This window comes from Astatotilapia calliptera, chromosome 4, assembly GCF_900246225.1.
Source record: "Astatotilapia calliptera chromosome 4, fAstCal1.2, whole genome shotgun sequence".
NCBI lineage: Eukaryota > Metazoa > Chordata > Actinopteri > Cichliformes > Cichlidae > Astatotilapia > Astatotilapia calliptera.
The window spans coordinates 21,005,890-21,026,546 of NC_039305.1; the positions used below are offsets into that span (position 1 = coordinate 21,005,890).

Consider the following 20,657-nt stretch of genomic DNA (forward strand, 5'->3'; position numbering starts at 1 on the left):
CCACTAATCATTTATTTAAGCTCAGTTTTTAAAACCTTAGGATGTAACTACAGCCCAGCCCATGCAGCAGTACGTATATGAATGACTAACCTCGTATTGTGGATGGATTATCTCAGTTGTTCTCCTGGCTGAAGTTTGGTCCTTTTACAGCATCCTGCCAAGCGATTACATTTGTTTCTGACCACTGAGAACACTCACGTTAACTTTTATCGAGTGGAAAAAAAAGTTAGCTTGTTTATATTATGCTAACATAGCTGTGTCGCTAGCGGTCACGTAGCACATCATTATATACCAGCTAGCCCAACTTCAGTAACCCTACAAACGTCACTGCTGTTTAGTTTTCTGTCTTCATTTATGCTGGAAGTGATAGCAGAGCTGTACGTTTTAATTTGTTTCCAAAACCCCGCAGTCAGGACATGCTATATTGTATTTAGATAGAAGCTAGCGAGCTAACTCCCTGCTAACTTCTAACTCCGTTAAATGTCATAAATTCCGTTTTCATGGATGCCTGGATGTTAAACTCAATTGTTACACCTGGTAGAGCAGAACGCTGATCATTTTATTAAAGATGAAAGACTTTAGACAGTTTTTCAACTCTCAGTAATGCCACAGTGATCGTTTGATATATGGACCTGCAGCGGAGTTTAGACCCAGACACGGCTAGTGACGTCAGACTGAACAACCGGATAAGATGTTAGTATGTTGCTCAGAAAGGATATTCATTTTTTTCCAGCCATTTAAAGACACAGAGCTTTATTTTCCTCTATTTGCATAATTCAACCCTTGCTACAAATCTGAATCTAATTTGAAGTCAGAAATATGTGGTGACAGCTCATGACCATATGTGTAAGCTCACATGAAGTGAGCTCTGAAGTCATGCTTGCAGATGTCTACCTGTCTGCAGTGGATTCAAAAGAGCTGAATTCATCTTAAATCTATGTAAATCCACTACAAACACACCAATGTGGACACTTAACAGTTAAATACAAAATCTTTGGCAAAGGCGTAAACATGCTGCACATTCATTAAAAATGCATTGTCCATTAACTATAACATTACAGACAGAAGATGCTTCTTTATTTATTTTATTTTTTACCATCAAACGACATATGATATTTGTGATTTTTAGCATCTTGGACATCCTGCACATTTCCACTCTCATTTGGAAAAACCTGTGCACTATCTGGTGCATTCCTGCAGCAATTCTTCAGAACATCTTTATCTGTCTTCAGAGGTAGCAAGTCTGTTGGCACAGTCACTTCCAGGACAAAAATATTAAGAATCTAAAAAAATACTTTTGATGTGAAAAAAAGAAAACTGCTCTTTAGCCTTTCAGTGTAACAATACCAAATGACCTAAATAAAATTATAATTGTTTTCACTTTTTTAACATGCACCCCCTTTTTGAATGTACAGATATACAGAGGAGAAAAAATATATTACAAATTCAGGACAAATGCTCCAGATTGCTGTAAAAAAAAAAAAAAGTCACAAAATGCTGAGCGTTTTCTTTATTAACTGTAAAGTAATGTTAGATAACAGCCGGAACTTTAATATGGTATATAATATAGTCCTATGTAAATGCAGTTAGGTGTGTACCAGTTTTAAACACTATTAACGTACATTTTCATCAATCCCCATTAATCAAACAGCAAAAATTTTAAAAAATAGAAAATACGATATTAAAGCCGTACGTTAATCCACAAAAACATATGGGAGTCATCCAGTAATGCCAATAATATATTGTTTTTCTTTTTGCTTTATCTGCTGTATATGTGCAGCATGTTTAAATACAGTAAGTCAAAGAGCTGATTGATGTAAGAGTTTTTGTTTTTTTTGACTGACGCCTGAGGTTGGAGAATGAAAACACACTATTTCAGTTTCCTCATCCAAGTTATTAAAAATGTATGCAAACTCTGGTCTAGTCTTTTTATTGCACCTGAAGTCATGACCTCCCGGGGAAGAAAGCTCGCTGTAAACTGGCAGGCAGCTGGATTTAAATATGAAAAATAAATCTCCACGAGTTTAAATGCAGACATGAAAAATTAGTCATACAACACGAGGAGTCAAGAAAGAGGTAACAACATGTGTTGGTATATAAACATTGGCCCAGTGGTGATTTCGCCTGACGCAGTAACATTAAAAAGACGTGATGACCAGTGACCACGTTAACTGGTGGTTTTACTCTCATGTGCTGGAGTGGCCACGCTGCCTCTTTTACTGTGTGCTGGAGTCTTGTTCACTTTGCCATTCATCCCCTTAAGGTTGTACAGCCGGCTGAAACTCAAGTTAAATGGAGTTCTCCCATCCTGCACTTCCGGTCCAGATGCCGTCTGGTTGTGAGACTGAGTACTGAGCTGGATCTGTGGGTTCATATGGAGTAAGGAGGAGTTTGGATAAGGAGTTTGGTTCTGTGCTGCTGAATCCTGGCTCTGCTGGCTTTGGGAGACCCGTTTCCGTCCGGCTATAGATCCCACAGTACCCGTCACCAGTGGTTGAGGTGGTCTGGTTGACGTTTTGTGAAGAGATGACATATTATCAAAGAAATTCGGATTACGTTGGGCCCTCTGTTTTTGAGGTTTGGGTGAAGAGTGTGAAAGCTGCAGAAAAAAGAAAGACAGAGGAGATGTCTGACTCAGGGTGTGTGTAACACTTCTGCAGCCAACAGTTTCTCATATTTAATCTATTATATGTGGGGCAACTTATCTATAATGCAGTGTAGGATTCTTACACTCACACACGCATTAGCAAGTGACATATAAGCTTTGTTGCAAATGGAAAAGAGAGGGTGCAAAGTGTCTGTGTTATTTTCACGTTCATTAATATTACATGACTGAAATAAGCTAAAACATGCAAACAACACTTCACTGACTCAGACTGAGTACTCTGAGATGAAAGGCAGTGGATTCGGGGCAAGAGTGAGTGAGTTAAACACCAATAAATGTGAAACCTATTCATCTTTTAGACTCCTTTAAATACTCTATCAGTGCAAACAAGCACAGCACGTCATTATAAATATGCCACCTTTATTCGCACGAGGCATCCTTCTTCAATAATGAACAAAGCATGGTTGTGCTGCTGTGTTTCAACTTAGTGATGCTCTTCTGGTGAAAGGTTCATGGATCAACACACAAACACAGAAACAAATGCTGTAAATTATATTACATAGGATTTCAATTATATACAGTACTGTGCAAAACTCTTGATCCAACCCTGAATTTGTTATATATTTTGTACTCTTTCTTTTTAAGTGATCTTGAGCAATAGTTCTTGAGGCTTTAAGAGTCTTTCTTTGAACAACGGCTACTTTTCACATGTTTAACAATAATGGAATTCCTAAAGAGCTATAAGCCAAAAAAGAATATGATGTGCAGTGTGAGGAACAGTATCTGAAAGTCATGTCCTTCAGAAACAGGGGGGGGGGGGATCCAGCATAAACCTGAGAGAAGCTGGGCCTTCAATGATCTACTGTTCACTGAAGCCTCATCAGAAATGGCCTCAATGGAAATGTGTCTGGCAAGAAGCCATTCCAGAAGGGAAGCAGAGAGAATGGGCTGAGATATACAAATCACATAATAACTGGACTGAAAATCAGGGTCAGCAGGTCTTATAGAGTGATGAATCCAAATTTGAAAATTTAGTTTAAATCATCATGAGCCAGCTGAGGTGCAAGGTAAAACAGTAAGTCTACACGGTGGAGGCGCTGTCACGGTTTGGATCTGAATTTTAGATGGTGGGGATCTTACTGGAACTGATGGAATTTATGAATGCAGAAAAAAATCCACCATGCATTACCTTCTGGAAAGCATTTTATTAGCATGACAATATGACAACGATCCAAAACACACTACCAAGGCAGTAAAAGAATACCTGATTAAAGCCCAGAGCTCACACCTTCAAGTTATTGAAGCAGTATGGGATCATCTTGACAGAACAAAAGAAAAGGCAGCCAACATCCAAAGAAGCCTGGAGAACTATTCCTGAAGACTACTTCAAGAAATTGCAGAAAGGCTGCCTATCAGACTTCAGACTGTGTTGAAAAAAACATGCAGTCATATAAATGTTCAAAATTAGAATTGTGCAAACTCTGTTTTTGCTTTATATACTTTTCCTGCCCAAGCATAAAGAAATGAGGGGCGGCTCAAGACTTTAGCACAATACTGTATGTTATTAAAGCCTTTCACATTCAATTTTTCTAAACTTTGATGAAACTTAATATAAAAAACTGTCAGTGAAGAACAAAAAGGCACTTTGATAAATGCACTATTTCAAGTTTCTTTATATAGCACATTTCATATGACAGGCATAGACTTAACAAGCTTCAAAGCAGAAGGAAAAAGGACATCACACATGGCAAAAACTTCTAAAATAAGAGATTAAATGGTCTGTATTTGTATAGCGCTTTACTCAGTCCCTAAGGACCCCAAAGCGCTTTACACATTCAGTCATCCACCCATTCACACACAGGTGCACACAGCACTGACAGCGCCACCAGGCCCTCCACCACCAGTAGGCAACGGGTGAAGTGTCTTGCCCACGGACACAACGACTGAGACTATCAGAGCCGGGGCTCGAACCGGCAACCTTCCGATTACAAGACGAACTGCCAACTCTTGAGCCACAATCGCCTTTTACACTTTAAAAAGGGATTTTGATCAGCAGGATAAAAAATATAGGAATAAAAATAACACTGATCCTGAAAAATTTCCCCATTGATCACACACGTGCAAAAAGAGATACGCTTTGAGTCTCTTTTTAAAAGAACACACTGGTGTAGCAGTAGTAGTTGTAGTAGTAAGTGGTAGAGTGGGACCATAAAACTAGATGATTTAGAAATCATTCAGTATTTGCTTTGTGATTCAAGCGATGCCAGGAGGTCTAGATTCAGTAAGCACACCGACAGAGTGAAAAGAGGCTGTCATTCATCGATTTTACAAGCAGTGAGAAATTATTTTACTGGGAGGCGAAGAGACCCTGAATCCTCCCTTAGTTACACTGTAATAGGCCTAGACTGCTGAGGGCTTCCTATGATGCACTGATTCTTCTTCCCTTATTTCTTTTCATTCTATGTGTTTAAACACATCTCTGCATTTAATCATTAGTTATTAATCTCTTACTATGGCTCTCTTCCACAGCATGTGTTTTATCTTGTCTACCACACCTCACCCCCAACCGGTCACACCAGATGGCTGCCCCTGCCTGAGCCTGGCTATGCTTGAGTTTTCTTCCTGTTGAATGGGAGTTTTTCTTCCCTGCTGTCGCCAAGTCAATGTTTGACTGTTGGGGTTATTCCTTTGATTTGGTGAAATATAATTATGCATATATTTACTTAATACCTGCATTGTTACAGTAGGAAAAGGTGCATAATTTTCTATTGAAAATAAAAGCATCAGAAAAGGCTGAGACTGTGACAGGAAGCACCTACAACTGTAGATATGTTGTTTTTAAAGATGATAAAAGGCCGGCTTAGAGATAGTGAGCATGTGCTTCTACAAGCTAAGATCACACCCACATTTTTGGCATGCTTCGGGTTTTTTCCGTCACGCAAGTTAACACAGAGTAAAGCCTTGGGATCTACTAAAACATTTATTTTGCCCTCATTTAGTTGTAAAATACATTTGGGCATCTAATTATGAACCCTGGCAATGCAATGGGTGCGTTTCTTCAAGAGACTAAGGATGTTGGCGGATACAGATATGTTTACCAAGGCTCCAATGGAAGATTGACACCACTTTCATGTTTGCATACTAAACAGTTTCAGCTGCTTAGCTCAGCTTAGCACAGAGACTGGAAACGATGGACATACAGCAGCAACTAAGTGTCTCAAGGTCACCAATTGAAAAACTGTGTTTTTTTTAATTAAGTTGTCAAAGAAGGAAAAATGTGTTACCTTAATTTCAATTAATTAGTGTGATGTTTTTGTTTTTTAACAAAATCCAGTTGTATATATACCCATTTGGATATGATTGGCAAACTAAAGAAACGTTTTGTTGGTTTTAAATGTTATTCTGATCAGTGCTCATACCTTCTGTCCCTCTGTCTGCCTCTTTGACTGGGGGCTCGCTCTCCTCTCTGTACCCCTGGGTCTTATTTCCACCTGGTTTGAAGCGTTCTCCCTCCCCTCTCTGTCTGGTCTCCCTCCCTCTGTTGATTTAATGTCACCAGCGGACGATCGCTTTGGCTTTGATCTCTCTTTACTTGACCCTCCTGCAGTCATTCCTCCATCCACCAGTCTGTCTGCAGCTGACTGGCTCCTTGCCACCTTTCTCGTAGGCGTTTGGACCTCTTTGTCTTTTCCTCCTGTTTCAGTTGAATCTTTGCCTCGTTTAATTTGCACCATTATTCTATTAGTATCCTCACTGCCTCTCATCTCTGTCCCCTGGGATTCTTGCTCTTCCCTCGTCTCGGCCACACTCAGTTTCCTCCCATGTTCGTCCTCTTCACTCGCTTCTTCTTCACTTGCCTTGTTCTCTACCTCCCTAGTTTCCACTTTTTTTCCAAGTAAAGAAGAACTGGGGACTTTAGCGGCCCCAGTCAAAGTCTGTGTTTCACTGTGTGCCGTACCTAATGTAGCATCACTTGAGCTGTAATTTATGTGTGCAGGACCGGTGCCAGTGGCGGGAGAATTTAGACTATTTGTGTGTGCGAAATTAATGTGATCCGCTATCATCCCCTGGTCACGAGAAGCCATGTGGTCAAAAACAGGCTCATTAAAAAGCGAGTCGCTACATTCATAATACTCTTCAGAGGTGGTGGAGAGAGTGGAGTCCTCTCGTGAGGAGATATAACCATCAAAAATGTCTGGCGATAGAGAATCCAAGGCTGGCGTGCGTGGAGAAAATCCATCAGGAGTGGGAGTGGGAGTGTGTGCTTTAAGCGACTGTGATCGGTGCACAGGTGTTTGCGAACGGAAGTCCGGCAGGTGTGTTTCGGTGAGGTGTAAACGCAGGGCTTTTTCGGGCGTGTGTGTGCCAACACGTCCTGTAGAAGTTTGTTCTTGAAAGGTGCTGTGCGTGTTGTGATTTGCAGTATTTCGCATATTAACCTCATTGTCTACATGTGTGAGTCTTACTTGTTCACCTTGCTGGCTGTGGGTGTCTGTAGCAGATGTGTGTGCGCCATCGCCGTTATGAGGTCGCAGACATGAGGTCGAGAACACTGGCGCTGTCGAAGAATTCAGAGCCTCCATCTGATCCATGTCCTGTGGTTTAGAAAATGATATCCTTTGGGGTTCATGTACTCTTGCGAGAAATGTTCTGCACTGTGTCACATTTTCACCTTTTCTGTCTGACACGTCACCAGATTCAGAGCCTGTCAGAGTCCTTTCAGGGCTCGCTGTATCTGCCTGCGCTGTTGCTACACAGCGTGCGTCCATCTTCCCAATAATCCTGCAATCTTCGGAAGTTTCGAGGTCAACATCTTTTGGAATGATTTCTTGAATTTTCAATGCGGCTGCCTTTGGTGCATCATTAATCAAAGCGTCTGACTTGTGCAGCTCGCTTCCAGCGACCGTCTGGGATGCTGCTCCGTCATCGTCTTGCTCATCTGCTTCCACACTTGTCTCTTTAGATTCTTGCTTTGAAGTTTCTTCAGGATTCCCTGTGTTCTCTGTGTCTTTTTGTGCCCCTGCCTTACTGGTACTGTCGTCCTGCAGCTCAGGGACAGTTTGACACTCTTTTACCAGAGATGTCTGCTCAACAGCTGCCACATCAAACGCACTGTGGGCCACGAGGGGCCCTGTGCTGGCCTCGGGCCTCCTAACAAGACGGATCTCCGGCAGTTTCTGCCCATTGCTGGTGCTGCTGTCACTCATAACTATCTGTATGGTACGAGGTTTAGGGATAGGGGGAGCTGGGGTCAAAGAAGAGGATGCAGGGAGGGGTGGATTTGGTGTTGTAACGGAAGAAGTAAGAGGAAGGGCAGAGGAGCTGGTGGAGGGAACAGAAGCGCTAGAAGATGTGCTTGAGTGCACTGTAGTAATAGGAATGTGGTTATTTTTAGACTGTGTGGCAGAAACCAGGGAGGTGGAAATGTTGCTGTGGACAGTTGGAGTCTGGATGCTAGAAGCCACTTCAGTAGAGATTTGCGGTTGCTTGTGAACAGCTCGTGTTTGTGAATCCGCCTGTGGTGGTGGGGTCTTTTCTTTCGTACCTTGTTCTGTGTTTAATTCTGGGGAGTCGGGAATCTGAGGGGTGTGTGCACCGTTTGGTGTTGGGGTGTGTGTCCTGTGCACAGCAGAACTTTGTGTGCTCAATCTACTTGTAAGTTCTGCTTTCTTTTCTGTGTTTAATTCTGGGAGCGAGCCTGACTCAGCGTGACTGTTTGATGAGACGGGTTGTTCTGCGTGGGAAATCTTCCCCTCGTCAGAAGCGGGTGCTTCGCTGCTGGATTGGGGAAGTGCTTGTGCACCGAGGGGAGTATCAAGGCCTGCCTCTTGGTTAGTGGTTGTGCTTAAATCAAATTTATTCTTGGGGCTGACACAATTAGCGGCGTCTGACTGCAGGTCAGACTTTTCCTCAGATGCAGGTGATTTCTGTTCAGATGCCTCTTTGTTATGTGTGACATCACTGAGTTGTGCTTGCTGTGCTTTTTCTACAGCATCATCAACCATGGATTTAGCCTGTGCTGGTTGGAGTGCATTCACCTCCTCTTGTTTAGGAGTCGCCTGTGTGGGCTTGGCGACTTCTTCCTTGGATTCCTTTGTGCTGCTGAACGGACTGCTAAACCTGATCGCCTGGCTGGTTTCAAACATCTCTGAACGCTGCAAGTGGACTTGAGTTGGTTTTTTGGCATCCCGAACATTAATGAACCCTATGACATCACTGGGGGGGTCAGGTTCTGGCCATGTGGGCAGGTATGCGATTAAGCATGCTTTTTCTAGATTTATTAATCCAGGATGGAGAGGAGGAGATTCTTTTGTCGATTCTTCACTAGCCTTGCCTCGCCTCTTCTTCTTGGAGTTCTCTGGATTTTGGGGTTCTTTGGGGCTTTCTTGGTTAACAGAGGTGGTGGGGCCGGGGTTGGTCAAAGCAACCAGGGCATATTTTGGGCTGTACAACTTCCTCGCAATCTCAGCAGAAGGGGGTATGACAGGGGCGGGCTGTGGGAGGGGTTCCGGCTCAGGTTCAGGCTCTGTGATGGTCTGCCGGAGGTCAACAGAACTGGAGGACAGATAGAGGAAGCGAAACAGTCGGTCGAAGCCATCCACAGCCTGGCCTGTAACCACGGTGATGAGATTCCTATCCAGACGTGAGGCCATCCAAGTGAAGCTGCACAAAAAACAAATATGAACAAATAAAAAATGCAAATTCAGACTTATTTAAACTGCACCACGATACCACAAAACAAACTACACTACACTGCAAGCATAATGAAGTAATCAGCAATGACTGCAAACGTAAAAGTATAATAATCCAGTCACTTAGGAACTGCACGGTTACTCTAGTAGATTGGATACATTTACAACCTGTTTGTCTGCTATGTCGACAAGCCATTGTTTATTTATCTCTTGTGCCAAGTTGGCAGTTTCAAAAGCAGGTGGAGCACAAGGGGATAATCTTTTTCTGACACATTCTCCCTCCTTCTCACACACGTGATGTGCACTGACCTGTACGACCCAGACACAGCTTTGTCTCCATCAACGAACATGAATCTGTGACCCATTCGCCCTCTGACCTTGGTGCAGGACCTCGTGTAGAACTCCGCTCCTTCTGAGCAGCGGACACGAAGGTGCTGAAACACAAACAAACACGCAATTTTTGTACATATTAAAGACCCAAAACTGCCTTCATAACCTGTGACCTGCATTATAGAATAAAAGCCTGCCAAACAATGTGAGTAGAGACCGTGAGTCACACTACGTCAGCCAAAGAACAATAACATCCACAAATAATAGTAATATCAAACATTTACAACTCAAATGTAGCCAATGTAGAATTTTCTTTTTTTGCTAACAAACAACTGTTTGCAGCCAAGTGGCGGAGGGCTTTCGCTTTGGTGGCCTCAGAATCTCATCTCTGATTTTTGCAGATGATGTGGTTCTGTTGGCTTCATCGGGTGAGGGCCTCCAGCTCGCACTGGAACGGTTCGCAGCCGAGTGTGAAGCAGCGGGAATGAGGATCAGCACCTCCAAATCTGAGGCCATGGTTCTCAGCCGGAAAAGGGTGGATTGCCCACTCCGGGTCGGGGATGAGTTCCTGCCCCAAGTGGAGGAGTTCAAGTATCTCGGGGTCTTGTTCGCGAGTGATGGGAGAAGGGAGCCGGAGATCGACAGACGGATTGGGGCTGCAGCTGCAGTAATGCGGACGCTGCACCGGTCCGTCGTGGTGAAGAGGGAGCTGAGTGTAAAAGCGAAGCTCTCAATTTACCGGTCGATCTACGTCCCTACCCTCACCTATGGCCACGAGCTGTGGGTAGTGACCGAAAGAACGAGATCGCGGATACAAGCGGCAGAAATGAGCTTCCTCCGAAGGATGGCTGGCCTCTCCCTTAGAGATAGGGTGAGAAGTTCGGCCATCCGGGAGGGGCTCAGAGTAGAGCAGCTGCTGCTCCACATCGAAAGGAGCCAGCTGAGGTGGTTCGGGCATCTGACAAGGATGCCCCCTGGGCGCCTCCTGGGTGAGGTGTTCCAGGCATGTCCCACCGGGAGGAGGCCCCGGGGCAGACCCAGGACACGCTGGAGAGATTATATCTCTCGGCTGGCCTGGGAACGCCTTGGTATTCCCCCGGATAAGCTGGAGGAGGTGGCTGGGGAGAGGGAGGTCTGGGCCTCTTTGCTTAGGCTGCTGCCCCCGCGACCCGGCCCCGGACAAAGCGGATGAAGATGGATGGATGGATGGATGGATGGAACAACTGTTTGCCTTAATAATAATCCCTAAAACATAGATACAGAAGTCATTAGCAGTCATTTTCCACTTACTGCCTTAATCTAAGGCAATTGCTCCATGTGTTCAAACATCTAAGCAATCACACAAACTACAGCCAGTGTAAACACTCTGCTTAAAACTTACACAACCCACATTATGATGTCTGGCTTGTCTTTACTTGATTTGAAAACCTATATTCCCCACCTTTGTTGGAAACTGTCTGTTTTTCATGCCTCTTAAAAGCACAGCATATGTGTTATAAAATAAGCCTTCTGAGTCAATTTTCCTGCACCTGCTTTTGCCTATAATGTGTTAAGGCTCAAAGCCTATAATGAAAATAATTATTCCTTTCAACAGAAAACATGTTTTCCTTCCATCTGTCCATTGTCATTAGCCATTTCTGGGTCCAATCACTTCTTCTGATCTCAAAATCAAACAAATGTTGAAATACCACTTAGGCTATGTTCACACTGCAGGTCTTAATGCTCAATTCCGATTTTTTTGATCAAATCCGATTTTTTTGTCTGCTTGTTCACACTACAAATAAAAGGTGACAGCAAACGCGCTCTAGTGTGAATCCTCAAAGCGGCCCGCATGCGCAAAAGAAGACGTCACACACACTGCACTCTGTTTAGATCCAGACCAAGCAGTATGGTTTGACTGATGGCTGTTAATATAAAGACTTGTTTCGGACTTTACGTTTCCCAATTTTTGCTTCAAGTTATTTTGTAAAATGTAATAATTATCCTTATTGCTGTTTTAGAGAGGAGCGGTGCTTCAAAGGATTATACAGTACAAATAAAATGTTCACGTTTCTCCAACGTTGTCTTCTCAACAGTTTCACTGACATCTACACTGGATAACCAGGAAGCGTTCGCGATGTCTTCTCGGGCGCTTCTCCGGAGCTGATAATTGGCGTCTGTCTTGTGTCCGTGACGTAAAAGATGGATTTAATGCGACATGACCGTTCAAACAGCAGTTGCTTTCTAAAAAATCGGATATGTATCGGATTCAGTACCACATACGAAAGTGACCCAGATCGGATTTAAAAATATCGGATTTGTGCCGTTCATACTGTCATACCATGATCGGATATGGGTCGCATAGCAAAAAAGTCGGATTTGATGCGCTTTCGCCTGCAGTGTGAACGTAGCCTTAGTGTTAAAAAAGTCTGTACTGTTTTTAGGTTAAAACACAATGATCCATGCGTTTATTTTCCCAGATGTTACAATAAAGTTTAACGTTCAGGTATCCATGACAAGAGGATTTATAAGGTTAGCTGTGTTATAAGCTAGCACAACATTAGCTAGCTAGTTTCTAAAGATGTTCGACCATGTTTTGACAAAGACAGAAAACTAAATAGTAGCAACATTTGGAGGGTTAGTGAAGTTGTGCTAGTTGGCACACAATTATGTCCTACCTCTGTGGCTAGCTACAATGAAGAGGATTAGGCCCACCTGGGGGGGGGGGGGGGGGGGGGGGGGGTGTGGCCACATCTTTTTCTTTTCTTTTTTTTTTGCAGAATTCTGAGATTAAAGTCAGAATTCTGGAAAAGAAAAAAGACATGTCCACTTTTTTTCTTTGTTTCTCCTGTGGCCCTAATCCTCTTCCATACTGCAGAGTTATGGTTAGGATAATATAAAACATTAGCACAGGGAAGATGGAGGATGAGTTAAACTGTTTTCAGTAAAAGTTCACGGTTCCAGTTAGTAGAGACAAACGTCATAATATGGCAAATAGAAGATGACGAAAATGTCTGAAATTATTCATCCACAACAAAAGATTAGCCGTTAATATCCCCAAACACATTGAATAGCAATCAACTTTTTCTCAGCAGCTAGTGGTGGCTGAAAATAAAAAAAAATAATTCCAAAATAAAAGTTGAACTGATGCCTTGGTTTAAGGTGCTTCTTAAACAATATCTGGATGTCCTTGTTAGACTTTCTATCAACAGTAATTTTGTGTTCAAGGATAGTTTTCTAAAACCTCTGCATCAATTAAAATTAAATGAACGAAATTTAAAAATGAAATGAATGAGAACTATATATATTTACACAGACTGCTGTGGTGACTGAAACCTGTGACCTCATCACTTATCCTACTGAGCTTAATGGCACATTTGAATAATATCATTCCTGACTGTATGATGCTAACATTGTGGAAAGAGCCTGATGTTAGGTTCAACATGCAACAAATGAAATACAACAGAGGTATACAAAACTGTGACTACCTTAAAAGTGTCTATTTCTTAAAATCAGGTTGCAGTAATACTAGTTTGTGTACATGGAGAAGACCAAGTTGCATTAAAGTCTCATCACAATCATGTACTAAAAAAACAAAACAGAGACAAATGCCTTTTATTTCTTCTTTGCAGTAATCTGATCTACATTTCTTACTTTGTAAGAGACGGGCTGACGCAACAACTATTCTACGTGACACAACATCAACATCCATATATGTACGGTTCAGTTTCTGGCATCAATCATTGACAAGTTTTGACCAAGGAGATGACGCCGCAGTTTTAATCATGTTTGCTGGGTGTTGCTGCACGGTTTGGATTACTCACTAAAACAAACGTCTGATCCTGAGCTTACTTTCACTTTGAAATTTTGTTCAGACTGAAAGTGATTCCTTTCTGAAACGTTCAAATATTTGGAGTCTGGGACACCGTGAAGCCTAGGAGTTTTTAGAAACAGCTTAAAAACATGCTGTACATGAACAGTGCTAACAGAAAAACTGGAGCGCTTGAAAGTAACCACAGTAACTGAATCCTCACATCATCATCTAACCCAATGCACTTTCAGAAAGCAAAAGACAAATAGATACCAACTAAGCCTATGCAATCTCTGTGCATATGCATGTGCAAACATGACCTCTGTGAAAAGCCTGTTTTCAACTATACACCAAACATATAAAATAATGTATGTTGCAATGCTAACATTTAACCAGTGTAAGGTTCATAATAACTGAATGGTACAATATCATTGTTGCAATCATAATCTGATATTAGAAAGTCTGACTCAGTCAAACTTTTCAGAGTTAAATGTTGCAAATATTTTTTATCCTAATACTTGCATGGTGATATTGTATCAATACAGGAACACTAAATATTGATATTTTATTAAAGAAATTAAAATATGGTGGGAACGCTGTGAACAAAAGGCACATGCAACACTACCACCCTAAAAGTACCCCAAAAGGTGCTTTTAGGGTGTTTTTCTTCATTGTCTGTAGTGTTTAAGAGCTAAAAGTCTGTATAAAACTAGTTTAAAAAACATGGTTTCCTTCCATCACTTTTCTACATCACTAGCTGCTTGTCAACTCTGTTGTCATTGACCATTTATAGGTCCAATTGCTTCTTCAGTTCTCAAATATTAAGATACCGCTGAGTGTTAAAAACAATTTGTTTCGTTTCAGCTCCAACAAAAAGATCCCAGTTGTTACAATAAAAAAAATAAAGGTTTAGGTATCCATGAACAGGTTTACAAAGTTAGGCAGTGCTATAAGCTCGCAGGACGCAAGCAAACTCTCATTAAATCGACTGAACTGAAAGACCATCTGACAGACTTAACCTCCTAATTTGCAACAAGCTAATACCTAAGTTACATGATTAAACATAGGACATCAATCTCCTTGCATCTACAAAATAATAAGAAAAAAAAAGCGTGGCTTCCTGGTGACAATATTGAATTTTTTCACATTCTGCGACCGAGTGCAACTTGTGGTGACTCAGTGGTTGCCCAGAGATTGAGGGTGTTGCACTCATGACCATGTGGACTGACTGAGGTCACTCTCAGAGAGATTGTTGGAGGTTTGCAAAGAATTGCTGTCTAATTTATAAATGCAGACAGATTGCCAGCATGTTGCCATCAGTCTGATTGAGTTTTTGTCAATGAGTGCAACTTGAGGGACTCGACTCAACAGGCTGCCAGCTGGTTGGATTCTGGTTATATTCATGTAGAAGAAGAAATGTTCATGTAATAGTTAAATGTGAATTTCAATCTATGTAGACAGCAACACATATATATTCATGGATGATTTATCACAGTTAATTGTTGTATTATCCAAAAAAGAATGCATGGAAGTGTTAGACTGACAATCTCATTTTACAAACATAATACAGTAACGTTGGAGAGAGAGAAAAAAAAAAAAATCACACCATTACACATATTGACCTTAAGTTGTGTGGTTCTTGTTGTCGTTACTCAGCAGTACATAAATAAGCTCCATAAGCCCAGCAAGGTGTGTAACAGACCCTCAAGTCACCTTGACACACTAGTCCTTTGGTTTGTTGTAAGTGTAGACTTACACTGTCTGATCTGGGGATTTTCACCCTGCCCTTCCGGATGCCTTGACACAACTTTGAGTGCTAAGTCTGTCTGAAAGCCACATGATGCAGCCAAAACATCATGCAGTCAGTCTTCTTGTTTCAGCTCCTCCTCGTTTCTTTTTTTCTGGCATGCTTTGTCTCACAGTAGAAACACTTGTTTTCCTCCTTCGTTTAGGCACACCCTAAACTTTCTCCTTCCCCCAGTGCATTCCTTTGGTTAACCGATTCGATAAATTGCATTGCATGCTCCAAGTTCATGACGACGAGCATTTGAGCAGTTGTTCAATGCATTTTATGCGGAAATAAAACCACCTCCGAGTGCACTGTGGTTTCAACAGTCTCTACAGTCAATGTGCACACTTTGCTAAACTACTTAAATTAAGCTCTGTCAGCTTGAAGTGTGGCAGTTGGATATTTTCCTAGAAAACCTTCCTGAATAACTGATGGGTAAGAAGAATTTAGTACCTTATTGCCCACTCAGGTGCCAGATTCCACTTACTCTCACTCACTTGGCAACTCATTTCACCACTCATCTGCTCCTCCTCCCATCCCTCCCCTCCAGCCGCTCTATCTCGTCACTTACGGCTTGTGGTAAATTCCCAAACTATCACCTGTTTCCTGCAAGTCATCCTCTGATTGTCTTTCTTGACAGACTTGTCGCTTTTAGAGATGTTTGTGTTAGCTGCTCATCGTCGTCACGTACTCCTGTCTCCTGGCTCTTCAGATTTTCCACATAGATGAGCATCTATTGGTGCACTGTTAATGTTAATGTCATAAATGGCTATGTAGTTTTACTTGGTGAAATAGGCCCCACGCCAAAGGTTGCCTGCCAGTATAACAAAGCAGCAGTATATGACACATCAGGGAGCAAGCCCCTCCAGTGCACTTCATAGGAGAACCTAACAGACTCGCAGTGTATGACTAAGAGAAAGGAAGCACGCTGGCTGTCAAACAAACAAGATTGTGTCCTACTACACTGGATCCATCTCTTAACAGCGTTGTTTTACTTGCTGCAGAGCCACCGTGGATTAAACAGAATAGCAGCTTTGCATGTCATTTTAAAACTCTCTGTCAGGTGTACGTTGTACGCTCCTGTTGGCTAAAACCAGAGAGTGACCTACCTGAAGGAGATACACTTGTCTCTCCATAAATATTAGAAGAAACTGTGGCACAGAATGTCTTTTCTTCATACAGAGCCACTGTGCTATCAAATATTTAATTTAGCAGAGCAACTTCAGCCTGTGTGTCTACTGTGAAGCAAGTAGGAGTAAAACTGTTAAAGACAGATTCTCAGTGCTTATGAATCTAAAGCAAGAAAAAGGTCTGGGACGTCTTAGTAGGAAATAATAACATGGCATTTAATTCAAAAGGCAAATGCAGTGAGTATGAATCGCATATGAAAAACTCGTTAAACTGAGCAACCGCTTTCACTTATCATGTCATGTGCCACACAAACATGTGCTTTTGTTGACAAAGCAAACACTGCTGCTATTGAATTTCTTGCTGTTTTGTTGGCAAATTGGATCCAGATGGTACTGAAAGACTGTCAAGCCTGTTTAACTTTAGTTACTCTGAGGCATAAAGTGACAAGTGTGAGTGTTTGTGCATCTTTTCTTATCAGCATGATCTGCACGCATGCATGCTACTTTAGATATTTTGAAATATTTCTGCAGTATTACAGGGACCACTAAGCACACAGGTCGAGCCAATAAGGTACGGCTAATGCTGCAGACGGTAGGCGTGATCATGGCTAAAAAAAATTATTCTTCAATTCTGACCAAAATGTAAGTGAAATACATGAAATCAAACATTTATTTAATCAAATAAAGAGCTGTTGAGGACAATGTGCTTGGTGTAAACTGTATAACAATCAGGTGAATTTCATTTTGCCAATTTCATGGAAAATTTCCATTAAATTTTCTTCTGTACTCATGGAAAATTTCAATCCTTTACAGTTGAACCAAACACTCCAACTGGAAACACCTTGCGTTGGATGATTTCAGCTCCTTCTTCCACCTGTCAAGCAAAACTGTGTCCAAGTGAAACAAGCAGACCTTGTGAGAGGCCCCATCTAATGCTGACTAAGCCATTAAAAAACACTACACAGTGAAGTAATATGAGAGAACATTAATCCTGCACAACGACACTTTAACCAGTAATCTATCCTAAACTGTTCTTGAGAAATGATCACACCTAACAGAAAGCAATTGTTTCTTTTGGTTGACTTGAGTTAAAATGATTGTGTTTGCTTTGGCAGCTTTCTACAAAAGATTTATGCCCCAAGAAAACAGTTCAGTGAAAACGCATTTTTATATTCCATGCAACTCCCTTTTAACATGTCCCGGCACGAGAAAGATCTGTTTCATATCTGTGTTTTGATCGTAGCTAGCTACTTACGATATGTAACAATAAAGGTAGGCAGAATGGGATTTATCTGCGTTGCAGTACCAGCTGGGTGGATCTACTGGTGGTTGTGTGGACTCTAGTGTGTGTGCGTGTGAGGGAGACAGCGAGAGACAAAAGAGAGAGGGGAAGCCGGCATGTGCTTCTGTTTATCCGTGCATAACAGAAGTCTCTTGACTTCAGTTGCTTATTTTGCGAGATAATCTGTCCTTGTGTTCTACATCAACAGCCTTACAAAGTTATTTCAGGCTCAAAAACACAGCAAGACTTTCCATTTTGTCCCAAAGGTTTCAATGCACGCGTTTGGGGCCAACAGGCAAAGACGCTCAACTCGTCAGTGAAACATTTACCCTGTAACATTTTGACCTCACATGTCACACAATGAAATTTCGCTTTCTATCTCATTATCATTTGAGTCGTAATCACCTTTTATTGCCTAGGTGGACCGCTTTGAATGGCGACGTCTGTCCAACAGCGTGCTGTGGGAAAACTGAACGGCTGACTTTTATGACTGTTTTCAGCTTTACTTAGAATTTGGACTCACTCTTTCATGATAAGATTCAAATTGCTATGCAAAATGACGAAGTGGGTGGTACCGGCTCACCTTGAGGTGTCCGGCGTGCATGTTGGCCCTCCGACACATGGCCAAGAAATGAGGTAGCGTTGCACGTTCCAGCAGGATGTAAACAGAAACTCTCCTTTTGAAACCAGCATCAAGCAAATCTCTGAAGATGTCGACATCAGTGAAGACGTCCATCACCACTGCGATTACCTGGAGACGCAGAAGCACAGGCACAGAACCTAGATCAGCCTCAGATACTCCTATGTAGTTCATGCATGAAAATGAAAACAAAATTCATTACAGAGCAGAAGGATAAAAGCCTCAGCCTTAAGGTTACTGCGCGGACACATTTTTATGCCAAAACAAATAACACTCAAGTTGTTTTTCAGGTTTAAGTAAAATAAGTGTTTCCTATGCAGAGGGAAAGTTCTCCCAGCTCTCACAGCTACTTATACAACCGATAACTCGTTTTCTGTCTGAAGCTCTTGAGGAAAATGATCCAGCGAGCTCGTTTCAGGCAAATAACACGTCACAGAGAAGTGATGCTAAGAAATAAGACATGTCATAAATTTCTGCCTCCAGATGACTCAGCCGCATAAACAGACACAAACACTGACTGATAGGCATGAGCGCTGCAAATTACCCATGCAAATACCCCACCTAGCACACATAGTCCACTGTTAGTGGCATAGCTGATAATGGCCATAAATCAAGCTGCACTTTACTCATTTGGTCAGCAGTCTGTAGTCTGACTATACTGACTTCTTTAGACTTTATGCCAGCACTGTGGGTAATTTCAGGACTATGCACAGCTGATTAAAGAAAAAAAAAGTTAGTTAGATGGCTAGAAATCAATATTTTCGGATTTTTATTCAGTCATTAAATGAACTCAGGTGAGTAAACATTAGCATGCTTTGAAGATGAACCAACACACAAGTCATCCAGGAAGCTCAAAACACACATAAATATTGATGAGAAAACAAAGTTTTCATCCGCACTTAAACATGGTTATTTTTATATATTATTTAATGCACAATGTGATGATGAATAGTGCCATTTAATATTATCATAACTGCATTGGCCCACCTACCTTTTGCGCCTGTGCGATCATTTTTCTGACAACCTCTTTGATGTGAGCGTGACCATCCAGCGGCGGCTGCGTGTACACCGTAGTGCGCGTCACCCCCCGGTACGCATCGCTGTCGGGCCAGCCCAGGTCCATCTGCGGGATGGACGTGTCCGACAGCTCTGGCCAGTAGTGAAGCGACAGCGGGGTCTGCACGTCTTCGGCATCCCCCGAGAACAGCTCCAAGCCCGGGTCATAGGGTTCGACGGCGCCGGTGAGAGCTTCCAGCTCCGGGTCTGAGAGGAAACCCCGGAGGCCGCGAGCCTCCAGGTATTTAAAGAACGCCTCGCGACCATCCTGCAGGAGAGCCTCCAGCGCGAGCCGCTGGTCCTCACAGTAGAAGAACTCGGGCTTGGACTCGTGCGTCCGCGGGTTCACGTGGTTATCATCCAGGCACTGAAGCTGGGATAGAGCCATGTCGCGAGCCCGAAATAGTTAACTGAAAAAAAGCAATACAACTTTCATGAACCACCCAGTTCTACGAGGCAGTTCTCCAAAACGTCTCCAGACTTTGGCTGAAGACAGACGCACCTGTGTGCTTTAATTCCTCGCGTTTCTTTAAAAGAGCTGAGCAGCTTAGCTCGAGGTCTGGTAAATATCTTTCATCGTGTCGCCTGCTTCGGTCAGCGCTATAATTCCGCTGGTCAGCCATAATGCATTAACACTGAGCCATTGTTACTACCAAGCTGAAAGGCTACCCGGCAAGAGAGAAAGTAAATAATGAGCGACATGCTGCCTGCGGCACCGCCCGACAGGTGTGACCTTAACAGGCAAAACACACCTACCCACACGCTTTCAGAAAAAGGCAGACCTTTATCACGTGACCTCCAGGGCTTCCCAGTTTTATGAAGTGTTGCAGCAGGAAGATGTCCATCCCTCGATTTGTCCATTAAATCATTTAGATGGCACCTCATGTGAAAACCATCAGCGGATCATACATAGCTGTTTTACCTGTTCTGTCATGTTTTTTTTTTCTTATTTAACTTCCTGCCAGGATGGAAAAGCCCCAGCTTGTGTTTTGTAAAGATCAAATTGAAGCACATAATTACTTTAAAGAAAGACTAAAAACTAAAAGATCAAAGCGGGATTAATAAGATGTAAAATATCACCGAGGGGCAATAGGTACATGCACCATTAAGTTTTTGTTTTTGGTTTGTTTGGGTTTTTTTCTCCTGGTGTCTGTGTTTTCAACCACAAACTTCAGCGTCTCCTGCCTTGTGCACTATGTTTCTGACCTCTGACCTGCACAGAACATGTTGAATAAGAGTTGCAAATAAATTCCCAAATAATTAAAACATTTAGATTTACGCAACCCTTTACAAAACGAAGAACAAGTCTTCACAACCACCGCCAATCAAATGTGTTGCCTCAA

General features: G+C 42.3%; 1 protein-coding gene across 9 annotated transcripts; it reads right to left on the reverse strand.

Annotated features, from left to right (window-relative positions):
- Positions 1-1,069: 1,069 nt before the first annotated feature.
- fam83ga (family with sequence similarity 83 member Ga) lies at positions 1,070-20,060 on the reverse strand. Of its 9 annotated transcripts, none has more exons than XM_026165446.1 (6): positions 19,817-20,060; positions 19,250-19,724; positions 18,202-18,369; positions 9,607-9,731; positions 6,025-9,268; positions 1,070-2,599 (listed from the first exon to the last, which is right to left on the reverse strand). In XM_026165446.1, exons 2-6 carry the CDS (start codon positions 19,700-19,702, stop codon positions 2,168-2,170), a joined length of 4,422 nt encoding a protein of 1,473 aa, XP_026021231.1. In that variant the 5' UTR covers positions 19,703-19,724; positions 19,817-20,060; the 3' UTR covers positions 1,070-2,167. The 9 variants fall into 9 exon arrangements, with proteins under 9 accessions (XP_026021231.1, XP_026021234.1, XP_026021230.1 ...); XM_026165453.1 differs by having other exon boundaries at positions 2,539-2,599; positions 7,080-7,200; positions 7,278-9,268; positions 19,250-20,060; XM_026165448.1 differs by adding an exon at positions 3,024-3,103 and having other exon boundaries at positions 2,540-2,599; positions 19,250-20,060.
- Between the last annotated feature and the right edge of the window lie 597 nt (positions 20,061-20,657).

Coding starts and splice junctions, on each gene's coding strand:
- fam83ga (XM_026165446.1), bottom strand. CDS start 19,702: ATGGCTCTATCCCAGCTTCAGTGCCTGGATGATAACCACGTGAACCCG. Junction 18,370..19,249: donor TGATCGCACAGGCGCAAAAG/GTAGGTGGGCCA, acceptor CTGCGTCTCCAG/GTAATCGCAGTGGTGATGGA. Junction 9,732..18,201: donor TGCACGCCGGACACCTCAAG/GTGAGCCGGTAC, acceptor TTTGTGTTTCAG/CACCTTCGTGTCCGCTGCTC.